This window comes from Micromys minutus (assembly GCF_963924665.1).
Source record: "Micromys minutus genome assembly, chromosome: 27".
In the NCBI taxonomy this organism is placed as follows: Eukaryota; Metazoa; Chordata; class Mammalia; order Rodentia; family Muridae; genus Micromys; species Micromys minutus.
The window spans coordinates 33,241,896-33,262,837 of record NC_137962.1 but is presented as its reverse complement, the minus strand read 5'-3'; the positions used below and the strand labels follow the sequence as shown (position 1 = coordinate 33,262,837).

Below are 20,942 nucleotides of genomic sequence, written 5' to 3'. Positions count from 1 at the left end.
TCACTCAAAATCACACCTGGGCTTCACCAGCTGCAACAAGAGGCCATACGATTCACCACAGTTGTCCTAGGCATTCATTAGGACTATAAAGTGGCAGCCTGGTGTGGGCACGTGCGGAGTCTATGACCAGGTTCCAGCCTGGGTGCAGGGTGCTCAGTTGTGTGAATTTAGTTGTTTGGAAACGAGTCTGCCCAATGGTTTGTACGCAGCAGCATCCCAGTAGAAACTCAGCCACAACCCCGCAGGTGGTACAGGTTCTTTGATACGCTGACACCCCTATCTGGAGATTGCAGCAGAGCTAGCTGATCGACAAAAGGTGGGAGAGCAGGCTGCTAGCCATGTGAGGTCTAGGCAGTTCCCTCCATCCCAGGCAGAGACTAACATGAATAGTGGCCTCTGCAGCTTTTGGCGGCTCAAGAATAGGAGGGGTGCTGTCTTCCAGGTCTAGAGTCTCTATAGTTCTGGCTGGGGCAGACTCCGTCAGCAGCCCTAAGGTACAAATGGCCTTTATCCTATTGCTTACCTATTGCCCCAACTCTGGTCAAGCAACAGCATCCCAAAAGCCTGGTATAGGGGAAGGCCTGGGTAGACAAAGATACCCCACTGCCCTCCCTGATCAAGTTCCAAATGGGAACCCAATCTGACCACAGGGTAGGAATACAGACCTGCACTGGGGGCTCCAGTTGACTCTTTATACCCACAGCACCTGCAAAGTGGCACTAACCACATCCACATCCCTCTGTGGATGAAGATGTAACAGATTTCAAGTACACAGCCAGACAGAGCTAGACCAAGCCAGCCCACTTCTGCCCAGGAGCCACAAGCTACAACACAGTCTGGTGGTACCAACTGTGGTGGGTGATTCCCAGTCACAATCCAAACCACTGACCATCTGTACCAGACCTTTAGTGGTCTCAGGACCCCCTGAAGGTACCAAGCGTGAAGGCGTGAGAGCGAACTCTATTTCAGATTGCCAGCTCAGTTCTGTGGTGGGGTGGGGAGGAAGTGGGCTTTGGGAGCATACAGAGAGAGGCTGAAGAGATGACTCAGTGGTTAAGAGCACTGGCTGCTCTTCCAGAGGTCCTGAGTTCAATTCCCAGCAACCACATGGTGGCTCACAACCATCTGTAATGGGATCTGATGGCCTCTTCTTGTGTGTCTGAAGATAACAACAGTGTACTCATAATGTAAAAGAAAAAATACAAATTAAAAAAGAAAAGAGGGAATATACGGAGAGATTTTGAGTTGTAGTGGCCAAAGAGCAGGTGCTATCTACTATATAAAGGTAGGGACACAGTTCAGCATTCTGCAGTGCCTATGATATCTGCCTCAGAGAACAAGCTAGCATCAGTGTAACTGAGAAGACACCTAGGATCAAACAGAGGAATGGAGAGGGAGATGAAGAGATCCTGTGAGCACTTGGGAAACTGCCCTCAGGGAGCTGGGAAGAGAGGCCTGACCAGAGAGTGCTGTATGACATGTCCCACAAGACAGAAATGAGACCAGTGACCAGCACTCAGCAGGTCATTTATTGAACATATGATGCATTTAATAAAGGACCAAGGATGTTCCTCCATTTAAGCCTAATAATCACTCAGGTGTGAGTGCTCACACCTCCCAGAGCAAAACCACCTTCTCATCTGGCAGCTGGCGCTCCAAGAGCTGTGGCAAAGGCTAGGGAGGAGAGAGCCTGAGGTGGGACAGGGAAGGTGGGGACAGAAGATGACAGGCACAGAAGGCTGGCTGGTGGATGAGGACCTGCAGGTAGCACTCTAGACTCTGTTACAAACACTAAAGTCTTCAGGTGTGAGCTCATGATTTATTGAAGACCCAGGCTCCAAAAGCTTGAACATTCCAAAACACCCACCACACTCACTCCTGAAGGGCAGAACACCCCTTTCTCCCGGCTGTCTCTTGGTGGTAATCAAAGTGAGCTTGATATATAAATGGCCCTTTAGGGCTCCACTGTTTCTGGACAAAGGACAGGCTCCTCAATGTGAGTGCCCGCACCCCCCTCCCACCCGCAGGTGCCTCCCATGGTCTCAGAGAGGCCCATCACCATAGCAACCCCTGTTGCTGCCAGGGCCTGGAGGCGGCTGAGTTCCAGAGCAACAGAAGAGAAGTTGCCAACATTATATACGCCCCTGGTTACCACCCACCCTAGGACTAGAAGCCAGGAAGGCCCCTTCATCGTGTGGGCAGGTATATACCCTACAAAGTTGGGACAGCTGATGCTTAAAGCAGATCAGCAGCCACAGGGCTGTCTTTGGACCTGGAGCCTGGTTGGAGAACTTTCTGTTTTCTGCTTTTGAGCACTGGTGGAGTTTCTGTAACGTGAGCAAGCTTATCTTCAAAACACAGCAGACCAGAACTGTTTTTATTACGAAGGTCATAAACAAATCCCTAAAAAAATGGCAAACAGGAAGTGTGGGGCCTCTCCACCTCATGCCTGCTGCTCTGCTGGTCAAGTTTCCACCTGGGAGTGTACAGTGCAGGATGGGGCGCCATGACGCCATGATGGGTAGGAAAGACCCAGCTGGAGGTCATGGGACAAAGCAGGGGCAATGGACCTGCAGCCCTGCAGTCCACCCAGAAGAGGGGTACAGAGCATCTAGCCGGCTTTCCTGCAGCCCGTGATACCTACCAAGCCCCAATGACTCACCCCCAAGGCTTTTAAATCCCAACTGGAACCATCCGGTCTATCACAGCATCCTAGCTCTCTGAAAAAGCATGATGTGAACAAACAAACCTCTCCTCTTGTACCGACGATGCTACTGCTGTCTTTCTTGCACCTTGAATTTGGACTCAACGGCTACAGCATGGAGAACCATGGGAAGCCAGGCCACAGAAGCCCAGGGTAAGCTATAGAAAGGACTGACTACACAGCTCCCTCAGGGCTCCTAAGAGGGCCTCAGGCACGATGCCCTAATGAGGAAAGGTACTGAGAGCAGGTAAGGAGGGTGAAGGGCAGCAGGGGAACCTCCTAGGTATGATGGCTACAGGAAGAGGTACCAGGCCCAATCCATGTGCCACCTCTGAGAGCAATTCTCAGATCATCACTGGTCTCTCTGCTCACAGTTCAACCCAACGCAAACAGGAGTGTCCTCCACCAGGGCTACAGAAATGTCAAGACAGTCACTTCCGACTTCCTCCTTCTGTTCTACTAACTCCAGAAGGGACATCAACTCATCCAAGGCCCAGGGTCCTCCTCTTCTGGCCTCTGTGGGCATACATGTAGGCAAACACTTATACATATAATATAAAAAGAAATAAACTTTAAAGGGTGTTGGGGGGGAGGTCCTTGAGTGATCACCTAAAGCTCTACCCAAACAGAGGTTTTATCTGTGCCCCTCCACAGCTGCCTCTCCAAATCACAGCCCTAGGTCAATGAGCCTAAGAGGAATCTGGGACTCAGTCCTACAACCACAGGGCCTGCCAATATAAGAATGAGATCCTCCAGGGGAATAACAGCTATCCCTCTGCATAGCAAACACCCAAGGGGAAGAGCATCTGTGTTTTTACACAGAGACTTAAAACCCAGGTTCGAATCCATCCCTACCTAGGGCCCCTGAGTCTTACAGGTCCTGGTCCATACCAAGGTGTCCGATGAGACAGGAATCACGGATACCAAAGCCGGGTGAGTCAGCACCTCTCAAGGTACAGCTGGAGAATGTGAACAATACTCTCCGCCACAGAATCTGAGAGGCAAGATCAACTTGATACTGCTGTGGTTGTCTGCCCTGATGAGGGGCCAGACCTACGGTACACACGCTGCAAGGGCATCCAAACCTCACCTACACAAGAAGCTTCCCAATAAAGCAAAGCTCACAGATGCCCGCTTGGAATAACAATGGCCGTGTAAGCTTCGAACCGGTGTTTATAACTTGTACTTTGCTAACTCCTCTCATTTGTTTATAGTCCTCTTACAGTGCTCCGAGCCCCTATGGGGAAAATGTCAAGGCTGGGATCACCCCACAACCAAGACTATAGGTCTCTACCCAATGGACCCTGACCAGCTTGGGGAGTGAATGTCTGTGATGCCCACCCTCAGACGCAAGAGCTAGACAGATGGAGGTGTAGGCAGGCATCTGGTAGGAGTCCCCCAAGGGCTCAGGATAAGGGCACAGAAATCTCCCGAGGTCTGGGCTTTGGAGGGCTCTCAGTGAGCCCCACCTGCCTCTGGGGAGGCCAAGGCTGTGCCTCTCTGGCAGCCGAGCAGTCTGATCTAGAGCGGTGGAGGTGGGAGGCAGTGATAAGGGACATGGCATAATGTCACCGCAACAGTATCTGTATGTCATCATGCAGCACCTGCCAGAAGATAGAAACAATGGTATTTCCAGCTCTTCCCCAGGCCAGACTGACTCCACGGTCCACCCTCCCTAGGTCAGAGGTCAGCCAAACCTCTGCAAGAGTCTCTATTCCAGATCAGCCGAATCCCAGGCCTCAGCCTTGCAACAAGAAGTGTTTCTGAATAAACTTCCCGCCTCACCCACCCCACTGAGTCATTCCCACTCATGTTACAGCAAGAAAGCCCCGAGGCTCCCCCTCATCCAGGGAGTGTTGCCTGCACCCTATCCCGCCCTCACACTTGGGGGGGTGGACACCCTAGAACTACTCTGAGCATCCTGGCATCTACTCTAAACCCCATATCTGCCTAGGCTGCTGGCTCTGTCCTAAGCCCTGCCCTTCCCAGCGTTGGTATCCTGAGATAACACCCACTCAGCTGTAGCTCTCGCTGCTGCTAGGAGGGCAAGTCCAGGAACACGTTTCTGACACACAAGATAGACAGAGAACTGTTTCATTTGTCAGTCAATCCTCTGGCCAAACAGTGAAACCCCCAGGCCTCTGCCTATCCACTGATGGCCTTCACCTGATCCTCAGGAGCGGGGCTGGGTAGCCTGGACCACATATTGCTGGTCCCAGAGTTTACGTTGGCAGATATTCTCAAATCATATTGCCGTGGGTGTATTGGTGAGATAAGAAACAGGTTCGTGTCAAGTTCAAACTCCATTATGTCTTTAGATGGAACACAAGAAAGCAAGGCAGGTTGTGGTTCCTGGTAACAATAGGTCTGGGAGGGCTAAACCCTGGGCCCAGGATGGTAGCCGAGAAGTGTGAACCACCCAGAGCTGAAAGCCAAGTAGAAAAGACAATGAGACAGCGTTCCATCTACATACAGACCTTAAAGACAGTGGGGACTCAAAGCAAAGATGTTGGCCACACCCTGTACATCGTATTGGGGCCTCCTCCACAAGGCAAACATTATCTAAGTAATTATTAGGCTCACAGCAACCTGTGTGGGCTGGCCAGCCCTTGTGACAGGACTGACTAGAACAGCCAGCCCACTCCAGAGGTCCCCAGCATCAACTACCTTCTACAGCATAGTCAACGAGTTAAGAAAGCAGGAATGGAGGGCTGGGTATTCGGCTTGGTTGGCAGATAGTTTGCCTAGCATGCACAGAGCCCTGGATTCAGTACCCAGCACCACATAAACCAGGCAAGACCACACATGCCTGTAATCCCAGCAGTGCAGAAGATCAGAAGTTCAAAGTCATCCTTAGTTATATAGCAAATTTGACACCAACCCAGGCTACATGAGACCCCGTCTCAAGGTGGGGGAGGGAAAGAAGGGAAAAGAAAGCGAGAATGAGAAACCATCAGTATATCCTGGGCCTTGGACCACTCCTAGGAAGCTACCTGAAGCGGAAAGACAGAAACCCCCGACCATCACAGAGGACATGGATCCTAGGCACAGTTAAAAACTAACCCAGAAAGATGCCATTTCATCATCTGAAATGGAACGGCAAAGACTTAGCCACTGAAACCTCACGGTAGATTTGTGATGAAAAGAACCAGTCACAAAACAGTTTACACAAGGTGACTGTAAATACACACACACCCATATGAATACCTAGGAAAAGAAAAACTCTGTTAGGACTCACTACTAGGTAATTATCATCCCTGGCTGGTAAGGCACTCTTCCTTCCTAAGTTACCATGTTAACTGCAGAAAAGTCAGTCTGTGATCTCTGACGCCAGCCAGGCCTGGGTGCTTGGTCTGCCTTGCACATCTTTGGAGAGCAGGAGCCTAAAAGTCTGTAAGCTGCCAGTCTGTAGACCCAAAGGCCCCATCTGGATGCTTCTACCCCTTCGGAAGAAAGAAGTCATTTTGCTGTGGCTGTAACAATAGTTCAGCGACTAGAACAGATTCCTGGGGCCTGTGGGAAGGTAGGTAGGGAGTTCACAGGCCTCCTGCAGGGCAGCTGCCCAAGAGGCAGGATCCTAAGTAGGCCCTGTAGTGAGGGAGATGATCTCTTTGGTGCCTCCAGCTCTACTTCCCTTCAGGGAACCCCTAACATCTTGAAATAAGCCCCCACAGTGGCTTGTTTCAAACCACTGTGGGGGCTTTGGTTGATCATCTGGTTGATAAAATTTGTTTTTTCCAGAATAGGAAAGAAGGTATGGGAGATTAGGTAGAGAGGGGTTTGCCTCTGTCCAGCATTTAGCCAGAGGCTCTCTGAAAGCACACTGTTTACCTGTCTGGCCTGATCCCAGAACACCCTGAGAGCACAGGCATAGTGAGAAGCCAGCAGACATGAGTGCCCAACTTCAGGGAGGTGATGGTCGCCAAGAGGCCCAGAAATGACACATCCTTAGATGGATGTCTGAGGAAGGTTAGGTGGGTAGAAGAGGTGATGTCCACAAAACACTTAAGAAGTAAGAGGGATATTATGTTGGTCCAGAATTCCACTCTATAACATGGGAAGCATGTATCACAGTGGACGAGGATGCACTGAGTTCAGGAATCCTCAGTAGAAGAACACAGTGCCTAGGTTGGGCCAGGCCTCCACAGCAGTGTTCTATTAGAGCTGGGCCACAGTTAAAAACAGAGGTAGGGAGGGCCAGAGAGATGGCTCAGCAGTTAAGAGTACTTATTGTACTTTCAGAGGACCGGGGTTCGGTTCCCTGTACCCATCTGATGGTTCATAACCATCTCTAACTCCAGCTGCAGGAGATCTGATATCCTCTTCTGACCTCCTGTGGTACGCAGACATATGCGCAGACAAAACATTCATGGACAAATAAATAAGTTTCAGTTTTAAAAAAATTACAGGTAAATTGCAATGCCTCAGAAATCAAAGATGTAAGGAGGCTGGAGAGTTAAGACTACTTGCTGCTCTTCCAGGGGACCCAGGTTCCATTTCCAGCACCCACATCGGGCTGTTAACAACCACCTAGGACTCTAGATCTCCGGGGCTCTAATGCCCTCTTCTGGACTCTGTGGGCACTGCGTACACATGATTCACATGCACACATACATATAAATAAGAATAAGTAAGTAATGAGAGAGAGAGACAGAGAGACACACAGAGAGAGACAGAGAAGCAGAGGTTGAGACAGTGACTGCAGTTGGTCCTTTTGTGAACATCGGTGCTCCTGGACTATGCTAACCCAAACAACAGACTTCTGGGTAAAAACACACAGCTCTGCTCTTACCTCCTGGGTACTCCAGGCCTCAGTTATTTTGCCCTCAGCATGACTACCATAGACCCCAAGAGGCCCAGTAACTAGCCAAGGCAGTTCCTACCCAGAGATCACTGCACAGAGGAACAAAGACACCCCTCCCAGCCCAGGTGCCTCAGTTCCTGGCCGCAGAGAACAGGAAAGGCTCTGTCTGATACAAGCCTGGACGTGGAAAAGTTTAGCATGATTTTCACAGTAGTCTATGTGTTTCTGGTTCAAAAGATACCAGGCCCATGAGCTAATTTAAAAAGAAAAGGGAAAAGAAAAAAAAAAAAAAAAAAAAAAACAGGAAGGGAAAAAGAATTCCTGCTACAAACACAGATCTCCCAGACCAAACCCGGGGCCCGGATGGCTATGTCAACCCCAAAGCCACCAGCTTCCTGTCTAAGAGGCCACTTTGGCTTGCTCTCCCCTACAGCTCCATCCAACACTGGTCACTTCCGTTTAGCATAAAGGTTGGTTCCGGAAGGCAGAATCGGTCCCTGCCTGCCCTGGCCTGGCTCCTGGTCTCACCTGCTCATGCACATACATGTTCACACTGGGAAATTCATGCAGGCACACCATAAGTCACCCCACTGGACTTCCTGCCCTGTACACATGCATTGCACCCCTGACCTCTCATGACCACATGCCAGAGAGGCAGGAAATTTCTCAGAACAATAAACCTTCATATTTTCCATTCTCCCGTCTTTGAAGGTGTGAGGAACTTTCACTTACACAGTAGAATTTTCCATGCCTCAGAGAGAGGGCTGACTTCTGCCATGTCACTTGGTTTCAGGACTCAGGGGGAGGGCACGCTATTGTCCTAAATGCTCCTGCACCACTTCCATGTTCCCTGCCATGTGACCAGCATCATCCCCTCCCTCAAGGATCCCTGGGAGCACACTATTCCCTTAGAACCCATCCTTTCCTGAATTATTTAGGGAGTGGGGATGCTATCAATGATGAGTGACACTCTTCCTAATTAGGGCAGGATAAAGGAGCAGGTCCCTGGGCATCAAGGTTACAGATCCCCCTGCCTACACTCCAAGAAGCCTCCTTGGTCCTCATGTACCGGGAACACTGAGCCAAACTGTGAAATGTTTTAAATGCCGATCAAAATGCATTCCTAGGGCTTTGGAACTCAGGACTTAGTCTTACGGTGGGAGATTGCTGGCAGCAACAGAGGGTTGCATAGTGGAGTCTTTGACCACTGGTACTCCTTTAGAGCCATGTCAATTATAACTTTCATCCACTTCTAAAATCAAATTGCTTTCTCGTTGAGTTGGCGCTCTCTACACACTCTGGGCACTGCTACCCCTGCCGGCTATCAATTTGCAAGTGTTGTTTTTATTATTTGTAATTACAAGTATGTAAGTCTATCCGGGAGGAGTTTGCACATGAGTGCAGGTGTCCTTGGAAGTCAGAGGCGTGGCATCCCCTGGTGCTGGAGTCACAGGCACTGTGAACCCCCCAGCGAGGATGCTAGGAATTGAACTGGGTCCCTCTAGAAGAGCAGGAAGTACTCTTTCCTAACCATTGAGCCATCTCTTCAGCCCTTTTAAAGGTTTTTCAAGCGAGATATGTTCTCCACACTTGTGGCGAAGAAGACAGTTTCCCATTCCACAGCCGGCCAGCAGCAGGACTTCTGTCTGGATAATTCTTACCCTAGAGGAAGGCAGGAAGGGAAAGGGGGGCTTGTCAACCCTCTAGGAGACCCAGAGGTATAAGTGGGGGAGCCAGAGAGAAGAGTACAGCCCAGGTGTCACCTCCACTGATGTCTCCTCCCAACAGGAAATACTTTCTCAAGGAGCCTGAAGCTTCTGGCTTCTGACCCCACACGTGGGGCATCACAGAGGGGTCACAATACCAAGAGTGTGACTGGTGTGGCAGTGTCCCTCGGAGGAACTGTGGGGCTGCTGTCAGATCACAGTCACTGTTCTTCGAGAGCATTCTTATCTCCCAATGCTAACGCCGCTTACGGGTTTATTTGAATTAGCTGCAGTTAGTTTACCTTAACCAAGCATCATTTAGATTAGATATGAACCACATCCTCAAACTGTATTTAAATAAAGACAGAGAACTGGTAGGGGAAAGATTATTGGGGTGAGGTTAGGGTGACTGGTTATAATAGTTCTAGGTATAAACCATTTGGGCAGCTGAGGCAGGAGGATGGCTTGGAGTTTGAGGTTGGCCTGGATTATATAGTCAGTTCTCGACTAGCCTGGACAAAGCAAAGAAAAAAAGAGAGAGAGAGAGAGAGAGAGAGGGAGGGAGGAAAGGGGAGGGAGCTCGGGGGAAGGGAAGAAAGGTGGGGGAAACTGAGAAAGGGGTAGGGTGGGTCAGTAGGGAAAGTCACTTGCAATGATGGAGCCAAGTTTAGTTCCTGGGACCCACATGGCAGACCTCTGACTAACCTCCCATCTCCAGAATCCAGGCTGTGGGTAAAGTGGTCTGGTGGGACATTGGAGATGAAAGGGACGGGGTCTAAGAAAGCCAGTCCTCCCACCCCAGGGAACTGCCCTCACCTAAGACCTCGGCAACCACTTATCCCTAAGCAAGGATCCATAGCTATCCTTCGGTGGGAACCAGCAACACCAAAACATCCCACTAGAGCAACCCCATGGCTCATAGGAAGCTAGGAAAACCCGATACAGGCACAGAGGAAAGAGACTGGTATGGCCTGGGAGAGCCATTCTTCATCTCCTCTCTGATGTTTGCTAGCTGCATAGTGACCCAGGGACACAAGTCTGGAAACTAGGGAGTCGTCACTCTAAGGAAGAAGCCCCAGGCACTCAGAACTCACCTGCTCACCCAAAGTTCACTTTCTTGAGGAAAGAAAAATGTAAGCACAGAGCCCCCAAAGACAACACACCTGTTCCAACAGCTCTGGGATGTGACATGCCACATGCTGTGTACATTTGACACCTGATCTCAGCTGACCAGTCCCAGAAGTTAAGAGCCAGCATGACTCCTCTCTCATACAGGGATCCTGAGGTACTGGGAAAACAAACATTCAAGGCCCATCTCTCAGAAACCCTCTGTACCCTGCAAGATGTCCTGGAAGGAGTTAAAATTGTATTGGAATTGCTGAAGAAAAAGTGGACCCTGGTCTATCTGTCTGTCTGTATGTATATATGTATGTATGTATATATGTATGTATATATGTATGTATGTATGTATGTGAGGGTGAGGGGGCATTTGAGCAGGAACACACTTGTGCACAAGGACCCCTGGCCTTTCTCCAGGTATTCAACAGATCAGATCCTACTGCAGCTACAGAGAAAAGGTGCTGATAGGGGCTTTTTCACTTTTAGAACCCAAAAGTAAACACCACCCAAAAGGTAAACAGATCACCAAGTTGTCCCCAAGTTCTTACCAGAAGTGTGAGATGTGTGAGAACTCAACCACAGTTCCCTGAATGGAAAACAAAACAAAACAAACTAGCCCTGTCCTTTCCAGCCAAGTCCACAGGCACACAAAGGGGAACTGAAGATGTCTTTGGGATATTGTTGCCTTCAATCCAGTGTAGAGCCGCAGACCCTTGACCTAACAAGAGCTCTGCCCTTGAACCCCTTCAGATGCACAGCTAGCTCATTCCGGAAACAATCCACAGAAGTTGGCTGAGCAGCCAGTCTCGCAAACCCCTCAGCCCTCCATGTCTCCTCAGGCGGCCTCTTCTTACCCTTCCAAGCGCATGTGGCCATGTTGGAAGGCAGCAGGAAACCAACCCAAGGTCTTTCACTGCGGCCTCTCCCCACACCACACCAAGAATTTAATTCTGGTCATTTATACAAACCTGTATTCAGATTACAGGACAAGAGAAAAAAAAAAACTTAGTAAACTATTTCTCCCCCCAAGGCTACAAGCTGAAAGAGTTGTGCCAAACTTACGAGTATTTTCCACACACTCTGCCTCACAAGATAAGATCTACCTCTGTTTGAATCCCAGAGCTGGCAGGGACAGAGACCCGTGGCACAGGGCCACACGCCACGCCCCAGGCACACACACTGCTGCCAGGGGCCCCCACTTTCCACTCATCTACTTCCCCAACAGGTTTCTGATGGCAGTGTGTCAGCCCAAACCCAAGTGGTCTTTTCAATGGTGACAGCAGATCCTGGATGAGTTCAGGTGTCACCTGGAACGTAGGTCAGTTTTGAGGCATGTCCTCCATATCCGTCCACGTTACTCCCCTGAGTTCACCTGCCTGTCACTGTATTTGAGGCTGAGGTACGTGTCTAACTGTATCCGGGTATCCTGTGGCTGGTGTTAGGGTCATGTCCCAAGTCCCTCCTCCTCATGCAATGACTCACAGAGACACAGCACTACTGCTCAGCAGTGATAGTCACCCCAACTACTAACACCCCAAAGGTGCCAGGGCCCACACCAGGTGAACATCTGCATGGCTGCTTGTGTATGCTTTTCTTTTCTTGATCTTACCTTGACATTTCGTGTGTGTATGTGTGTGCACAAACACACACACACACACACATACAGACACACACAAACACACAGCTGAGCCTTAACCCCTTCTTTTTTTTTTTTAAAGATTTGTTCATTTTATTTATATGAGTACACGGTAGCTGTTTTCAGACACACCAGAAGAGACATCAGATCCCATTACAGATGGTTGTTGAACTCAGGACCTCAGGAAGAGCAGTCAGTGCTCTTAACCACTGAGCCATCTCTCCAGCCCCAGCCTTAACCCTTTCTATACCTTACTCCCAACAATGGTGTCACCTGCTCAGGGGAGGGGGCCCTGAACTCCAGCTCTTATGGAGACACAAGGACCTGTGCTGGGCTTACTTTAGTCACTAACCTCAGATCCCTGACTCAGTGTGCCATTGGTCACCACCTCCATTCTCTGTGTGCCCCTCCCTGCTCCAACTCACATAGCCCTTTCCGGCTACCAGTCCGCTCAGGCTGTGGTCCCCAAACAGAGGCCTGAGCCCTAATCCTGATCAAACGCATCTTGTGTACCATGCCCCACGGCTGCCCCAGGCTAATGCCCCACCCCTTATCACGGGCGTAGAACGATGACACTATTGCCCGAATCCTGAAGCAGCAAGTGCCACAAGAACCGAATGTGCTCTGACAGGCCCGGGGAGAGTTCCTGACATAGAGTGCGCCAACTGCCACTGATGCTCTCGTCTTCTGGCATCGGATGTCCCAGCCTGGCACATCTCTGCCTTGCCAATCACACCCTCGAGGGGCTGAGACCAGCCTCCTGAGCTTCCTCTGTTTTCCTTCACCCGTCCAGCAGCAGCAGGTGGAACATGGCACAGCCATTGCTCTGAGCATCGTTGACAAAGCTAATGAATGGGTCATAAGTTCAGCCCTCTCCAGATGCCAGGAGGCCTGCACTCCAGGTCCCCCTACCAGGTACATGCTGCCTAGTCCACACTGCACAGTCCCTCTCCTCCACTGTTCCTCAGATCCTCCCTGCCCTCCTGAGCTTATCTATCTATCTATCTATCTATCTATCTATCTATCCATCCATCCATCCATCCATCCATCCATCCATCCATCCATCTATCTATCTATCTATCTATCTATCTATCTATCTATCTATCTATCTATCTCCATCCACCACCAGAAGCCCTGGAGCCATCCACCCACCCATCCATCTATCTATCTATCTATCTATCTATCTATCTATCTATCTATCCATCTATCTATCTCCATCCACCACCAGAAGCCCTGGAGCTACAGCAACTCATCAAGATTTTACACACAGTAAGTATTCAATAATAAACATTAGCCTGGCATGGAGGTGCACACCTTTAATCCCAGCACTCAGGAGGCAGAGGATCCCTGAGTTCCAGGACAGTCTGGCCTACTGAGTGAGTTCCAGGATTACACAGAAAGACCCAGTGTCAAAATAAACAAATAATAAGGAAATAAATGTTAAATGCCAAATTAAACCCCAGGCATGGTGGCGCACACCTTTAACCCCAGAACTAGGGAAGCAGAGGCAGGTGAATCTCTCAGTGTAGGGCCAGCCTGGTCTACAAGACTTCCAGGACAGCCAGGACTAGTGCACGAAGAAACCCTGTCTCGAAAAATCAAAATCAATAGATGATAGATTGATAGATGGATGGATGAATGGATGAACAAATGGACGGGTGGACGGACAAACAGACAAGACAGACATACAGATAGATAGACAGACAGATAAAATTTAAACACTCCAAGTTATCAAACAGTTAGCTACTTCCAAAGTACCTAACCCTTGAGGGTGGTTTGTGTCACTGGGTAAGGGCCAACTCTGCCAATGGTGTGGTTTAAGTGCCTCTGATTCTTTGCTAACTGTTGGGTTTTACGGGAAATATGACACGGCATGTCCAGACCCTGCCTGGTACAACCACCTCATTTCCTTGTTTGAAAAGTCACTGCGATATCCTGTATTTAGCTGGGCAAATACACTCTAAAGCCGGTCAAGCCTAGACGTCTCTGAGCCGTGCACTCCCCAGCGGGGCAAACAGCTTCATTATCTGGCTGAGTTCTGATGTTTTCTGACCTGTCTGAATGACTCCTCAGCCAGTCTTTTTGGCCCTACAAATGATTCTTTCCCCACATCCACAAGTCTGTGAGACATATTAATAGCAGTGGAAGAAATTGTGCCTTCCCAACAGCTCTGTTCTCTAAGGCGAGGCCCTGAACTACACTTACCTACTCACTCCAGGTGTGTTAAAAACTCAGTGCTGGGGGCTCGTGAGAGGGATCAGGGAAACGTACTTGCCATCAAGCCTGACAACTGGAGTTCAATTCCTGGGACCCACCTGGTGGAAGGGGAGAACCAACTACCTGGAGTTATCCTCTGCGCTCCACATGAACAGCATGGTACACTACATCTGTGCACACTCACACACTAACTAACTAAATGTTTAAACAACTAAACAAATAACCGAATGTCAGCATCACTAAAAACAAACAAACAAAACAAAACAAACAAACAAAAAAAAAACAAACATCATGGGGAGTCTTCAGCACTTGAGTTTTCCAGTTGGCTATTAGAAAAAGGCCAACACGGCTGGCTTTCCCTGTGTCCATAAGAATATGTCCTCAGAAATGGTAACCCCACATAGAAAAAGAGCACCTGGAAAAACCAGCATGCAAAAATGGCAGCTATTTGAATCATCACCTACAGACTCAAATATTTTTTTTTAAAAAAAACAGCACAGAACCATCCACAATCTTTTTTTTTTTACAGTGAAAAGGGCCATGCCCTCCCCTTCCCCCAGTTACCCACTTCCCTTCGTAGCCCCCAGCCCTTTACCTCTCACCCACTCCCAGAGCCACCCCCCAGCCCACCTTTACCCCCGCCAGTACATCCCTCACATCAGCTCGGGTACCACCGGGGTACACCTCCCCAATCTGTCAAGCTCCTCTAGGGGCTGAGGGCTCACAGCCCTGCCAGGAAGTGTTCCCCGCAAGACCCAATCCCTGCCAGGCCCCACATCTCACTTCAGGGCAGTAATAGCTTCAAAGGCTTTAGGGCATGGCTGTAAATACTGTAAAGCCAATTACTCGGCACTGAAAGCTGTGCTGAGTGAGTCTGAATCAACAGCTTTCCCACACTGTTCCTTCATAAAATGTTAAGAGTCGCCTCCGGGAGAACCCAGGCCTGGTCTGGTCTCTTTCCCCGGCCTGCTGTTGAGACCTGCAGGCCTTGCGGTCACAGTGAGTCTCTTCTTTGAAGAATGAAACAGCCAAAGGTCTAAGGACCGCAGCATGGGGGTATGCACATCCAAACAGATCGCCCAAATGGCAGTGGGATGGAGTCAGTTCAGCAGCTCATCCCCCAAACCTTTTTCCTTAGGTGGGGTACGCTTTCATCCTGATCACAGAACCCCTGTCCCACAGACAGTTGCTTCACACCTCTGAGCCTCCCTATGTGCGGAAACCTCCAGTTGCCAGAGGAACAGTGAGAGTTTAGAAAGCTGCTGTGAGCCAGAATCACAGGGAATGGTCATCACACAGCGATGGGCAGAAGCACATGAGGCCCCAGGTTCCCGGAAGAACACCAAGAGTCCCTGATGGTTACCAAGCAATAGGAGCCCTGAACCACCACAGCCGTGGTCAGACTGTGCACCTACACAAGTACTACAAACCACCGCCCTGTGAATCAATTCATTGCAGACACACAAATGCCCGTTCCCAGCATGGACCTGCTCCCCTTCACACACACACACACACACACACACATACACACACACATACACACACACATACACACACACACACTTCCCCAGCTCTAATCCCAACCGTGTTGCCAAATTCTCGACTCTATTTTATCTAGAAGACGCAGAGGCGAAGGAAACAAAACCTACCAGAAGCAGTCACAACCCTGGTTAATAACTTATGAGTGTGTTCCAAGGTGGTCTCTCCGCTTTCTCCCCAACAGAGAGATCATGGCCAAATCCATGCTGGGACACTGCACTGCTTCAAAAACCAAGCCCTGAAGTCCCATATGATATTAAAGGACCATTAAAAGGAAACCAAGTCACCCCCCTCCCAGCCCCTTCTGCTTAAGAATCTCAGCCAACAGCGCAATGAGACAAATGAAAACTGGACCTTCAGTTCTATCATATCCCATAATCCCCTGCCCACATGGAACACGGACTCAGGACTCCACGTGCCTGAGCCCTCCTCCCTGGTATATTGGTCAGTAGCCTGTCCCAGCTGATAGAATCCACACCAATGAACCCCAAGCAGCCAGGGTCCCTCCCTGAGCCACTAGGGCCCTTTCATTGTCCCTTAGCTCCTGCTCAACACTCTCTCCTCTGGGTTTCCCAGGCCTTGTTACACAGCAGGTTTGCTGCCAAGGTTGAGCTGGCACTTCCTCTCCTTTCTGCCCATCATCCTCTTGCCCCTCCCCACCAGCCCTGAAGCAGGCTGCTAGTTCTCACACTAAGTTGAACAGCCTAGGAACAAACTCCCAAATTATAAGCCCGGAGTCCAGGTACAGGAGCCGAGATCAAACAGGGTTGAGCTTTTCAAAGAGTCACCCAGAGGCAGCACACATGAGCCCATTGTTATTATCTGGAGGAGACAGAAAAGCTAGACCAAGGGAACCCCAGCCATATTACAGGGTGACTCAGGGACCATCCAGCAATTTCCAATGGTCCCACCCGGGAACTAATTGGCACATGGAACAGGGAGTGACCTTTGATCCTTCTAGACAGCCATGCGTGCAGCAGGCTTACTAAAGAACATCTCTAAACAATCCCAAGGCCACAAACCTGCTGAAGGAAGCAGTAAGGGGCTCTGTGGACTTAGGTAAGGAGCACACCCCCAAACCATGCAACCAATCACAGCAGCAAATGCCAAGATGGCTGCCCAGGCCCTGCCCAAATGTGTCTAAGCATGTCCAGGCGGCTACTGGTGGGGTCTCCTGGGCTCTTGGGGAGTCCCAAAGAAGCAGCTCCTACCCACAGGCCACTCACCTGACACAGCCACCTCCATGAGGGCCTCCAGTGGCCGATTGTTGTCCAGGTCCCGACTGAGCTGCAGCTCTCCCGTGGCAGGATCCAGCAGCAGCAGGCTCAGTTCGTTGCCTTGCAGAAAGGTGTAATTGAGGCTGTCAGAGAGGTCAGGGTCATGGGCTGGGATGCGGCCGATCACACCACTGGGGAAACTATTGGACTTATTGGTGACATAGTTGTTGAAGAGGATCTGGAAGTCAGGCAGCTCTGGTGGATTGTCATTCTGGTCCAGTAGACGGATGTGCACAGTGGCTCGGCTGACCAGAGGAGCAGATGTGGCCTGGACCACCAGCATATAGTCCCTCCGGACCTCAAAGTCCAGCTCAACTAGGGCACGGAGGTCCCCACTCAGTAGGTCCAGCTGAAAGACCTCAGGCACATTGCCCTCCACAATCTGATACATGATCTGGGCATTCGGACCTTCATCTGGATCATTGGCCCTTATTCTTGCCACCACTGAACCCACAGGGCTGTTCTCCTCCACAAACAGTTCCAGCTCATCTTTCTCAAACACTGGGGGGTTGTCGTTAATGTCCAAGACAGTCACCTGAATCTCCACCGAGGCGCTGAGGGGATTTGGGTTGCCCCGATCTACAGCTAGAGCCCAAAGGTTGTACACGGCCACATTCTCTCGGTCCAGCCGGCGCTGGGTACGGATCACACCAGACGTGGGTTCAATGTAGAAATCTCCATCTCCGTCATCCCCACCCTGGAAGGTGTACAGGAGGCGGCCATTAGGGCCCGAGTCCCGGTCGGTAGCAGAGACCTGGAGGACACTGGTAGATGGGGGGGCATCCTCAAAAACAGACCCCTGGTAGAAATCTCGCAGGAACCTGGGCGCATTGTCATTGGCATCGAGGATAAGGATCTCCAGAGAGGTTGTGTCTGACTTCTGAGGAATGCCATTGTCCTGAGCCGTGATGGCCAGCGTATAGGCAGCCTGGTCCTCATAGTCAAGTTCCGTCATGGTATAGATGGTGCCGGTGTCCGGGTCAATGCGGAACTGTGGTACCGGATCCTCTAGCACATAGGTGATGCGGGCGTTCTCGCCCGTATCCTCATCTGTGGCACTGATGGTGGCAATGGAGGTGCCCACGGGCCGGTCTTCACTAACACTGACCGTGTAGTGGGAACTCTGGAAGACTGGCCTGTGGGTATTGGCATCGGTGACATTGATGAAGACCTGCGCGGTGTGTGAGCGGGTGCCATCGGACGCGGTCACAGCCAGCACATACTGCCGTTCCTGCTTGTAGTCCAGGGGCAGTGCCAAGGTGATGAGGCCACCACCGCTCTGGCTGCTGAGGGCAAAGCGGTTGCGGGTGTTCCCACCGGTCAGCTGGTACGTGATCACGCTGTTGGCATCACGGTCTCGGGCCCTGAGAGTCAGCACGCTGCTCCCCACAGCTGCATCCTCGTTCAAACGCAGCTCGTACACGGGCTGCGTGAACATGGGGTCGTTATCGTTAACATCCAGCACCGTGATAGACACGCTGGCAGAGGAGCTCATGGGTGGTGAGCCATGGTCTACTGCTTCTACTCCAAAGCTATAGTGTTCTATTTCCTCTCGGTCCAGCTCGGCACACACAGTAATCCAGCCAGAGCTGTTATGGATCTGGAAAGGGAAGTCTGGAGCAGAGACGGGGTTCTCAGAGTCGACACTGCTGCCCCCCAAGCTAGTGGAGGCTGTGTCCACTAGACGATACTGCAGCCTGGCGTTTTCCCCTGCATCGGCATCCACTGCCTGGATGTGCAGCACTGAGTGGCCCAGGGGCACGTTCTCCAGCACGGCAGCTTGGAAGGGACTACTCACAAAGATGGGTGCATTGTCGTTCACATCCAACACCTGCACCGAGACGAGCCCTGAGGAATTAATGAGAGGGGGTCGGCCCCCATCCTGTGCCTTGATGCGAAGGGTGTACTCCCGGATGGCCTCGAAGTCCAGCGGGTTGATAACATCCAGGCTCCCGCTAAGGGAATGCAGGTAGAACTGACCCTTCAGGTTGCCACTAACGATGCTGTAGTGTATGGCCGCATTCTGGCCCTGGTCCCGGTCAGTGGCCTGGACTCGAAGCACAGCAGTGTTGACAGCCACATCTTCTGGGACTTGAACCACGTAGCGCTTCTCACTGAACTGGGGGTAGTTGTCATTCTCATCTTCTACCACTATGTGGACGGTGGCTGAGGCACTGAGTGGGCCTGGATTGCGACCCTGGTCATTGGCCTCCACCAGCAGCTGGTACTCAGCCGCCTCCTCACGGTCCACCACAGCCCGTGTGCGCACGACACCCGATCGTGCGTCTATCTCAAAGACGCCACCTGCGCCCTCCAGCAGACGGTAGCGCATGTTGGCGTTGGAAGGCGCATCCCCGTCTGTGGCACGGATGGTCAGAACCTCATACCCCACCTCGAGGTTCTCTCGAATTCGCTCTCGGTATTCAGACTGCTCAAAGACTGGGCTGTGGTCGTTAGTGTCACTGACAGTTACCGTGAGGTATGTGGCAGCTGAGCGCCTCGGGGAGCCATGGTCCACGGCACTAACTTTGAGTACATGAGTGTCCTTGGTCTCGCGGTCCAGGGCGCGGGCCGTGGTCACTGCACCCGTGGTGGCATCGATGAGGAAGTAGCCATTAGAGCGCTCATCGAACAGCGCCTCCATCTGGTAGCTAAGGCGTCCTGCTTCGCCTTCGTCTGGGTCGTGCGCGCGCAGTTCGATGACCGCAGTGCCCGCAGGCTCGTTCTCAGGCACTGACACTTGGTAGCTGGGCAGCGGGAACTGAGGGCTCGTGCTGCCGCCCGCGCTCCGCCTAGATCGTCTCAGCACCCCCGCCCGAGGTTGGGACTGGTTAGGCGACGACAGCGACACCGAGGGCGAATCTGAGGGCGTACCGGAGGTCGCCTCTATTACCAGCTCTACCCAAACGGCGCCTGCCGCGCGTCCTAGGGCGCACACCAGGCTCAGCCCAGCTGAACCTCCTGGCCGCAGGCAAATGGGTCCGCGCCTGCAGCGGGTCCGGGCGACCGGCGGGCAGCTGCAGGACGGGAAGTTGGTGATGGCCTCAAGCACCGAAGTCAGTGAGGCTTCGCCGCCGCCTGAAGCAGAGAAGCAGAGCGCATCTCCGAGTCCAGGCACAGAGCGGACCGCCGGAGAGCGCAGCTCCGCACCGCGGGCCGAGCGGCTGAGCACCCGGACCCCACAGCGGGCACCATAGGCGCGTGCCCGCAGTACCAGGCTCGGTGCCGTCGGGGCGCCGCGGGCGACCAGCCGGACCTGCAGCGGCAGCAGTCCCCCGGCCAAGCGTGCGCAGCCCCGGGTCCCCGCGCCTAGCCCAAGCCGCCGACCCGCCGCTGGACCCTCGCGGCTCACGTCCAGCAGCTCCCGAGGCGTGCGCGTGGTGTCCAACCTGTAGATCCAGCCCGGTCCAAGGGTGAAGGCGCGGGCCCCGCCAGGCACCCGCAGCTCCCAGGCGGCTGCTCCCAGCCCCAGAGCTGGCAGGGCGGCGGCGGCCAGCAACACCAGCGCGGGCAGCACGCGCGGCGTTGACGGCGCCATGGCCCGGAGCCGCAGCCCGAGCCGGGCGCCGGAGCACAATCCATGCACCCGGCGCACCTCCGCATCCACCCGGCGCGGCCGGGGGGCGGCTCCCGCGCGCCCAGCGCCTGGCCCTCGGGGCGGCCCGCGCTCTGCCTCCCCGGGGGCCCTGGCGAGGACACCGGGGGCCGCGCGCCCGGCCTCCCGCTCAGCTTCCACTTCGAGAGCACTTTGCGAAAGTTTGCCAAGTTGGTTTCAAGATGGCTCCTCCGCGCGTCCCGGGAGGGCGCCGCGCATCAACCTGCAGCAGCGCCGGCTCCAGGCGGCTCCAGGTGGCCCCAGCTCCGACTCCGCTGGGCGGGCGTGGGAAGCTGGGCGGGCCCGGGGCGGAGCGGGGGCTGCGATCACCACACTGCCCGCGGA

General features: G+C 52.3%; 1 protein-coding gene across 1 annotated transcript in view; it reads right to left on the bottom strand.

Moving 5' to 3' along the window:
* CELSR1 (cadherin EGF LAG seven-pass G-type receptor 1) overlaps positions 1-20,540 on the bottom strand; it is a gene marked incomplete at both ends in the record, with an annotated part of 127,533 nt that extends 106,993 nt beyond the window's left edge. The window contains one exon of the mRNA XM_080938998.1: positions 16,952-20,540. Within this exon, the coding sequence (XP_080795124.1) occupies positions 16,952-20,540 (3,589 nt within the window). The remainder of the gene's footprint in view (positions 1-16,951) is intronic.
* Between the last annotated feature and the right edge of the window lie 402 nt (positions 20,541-20,942).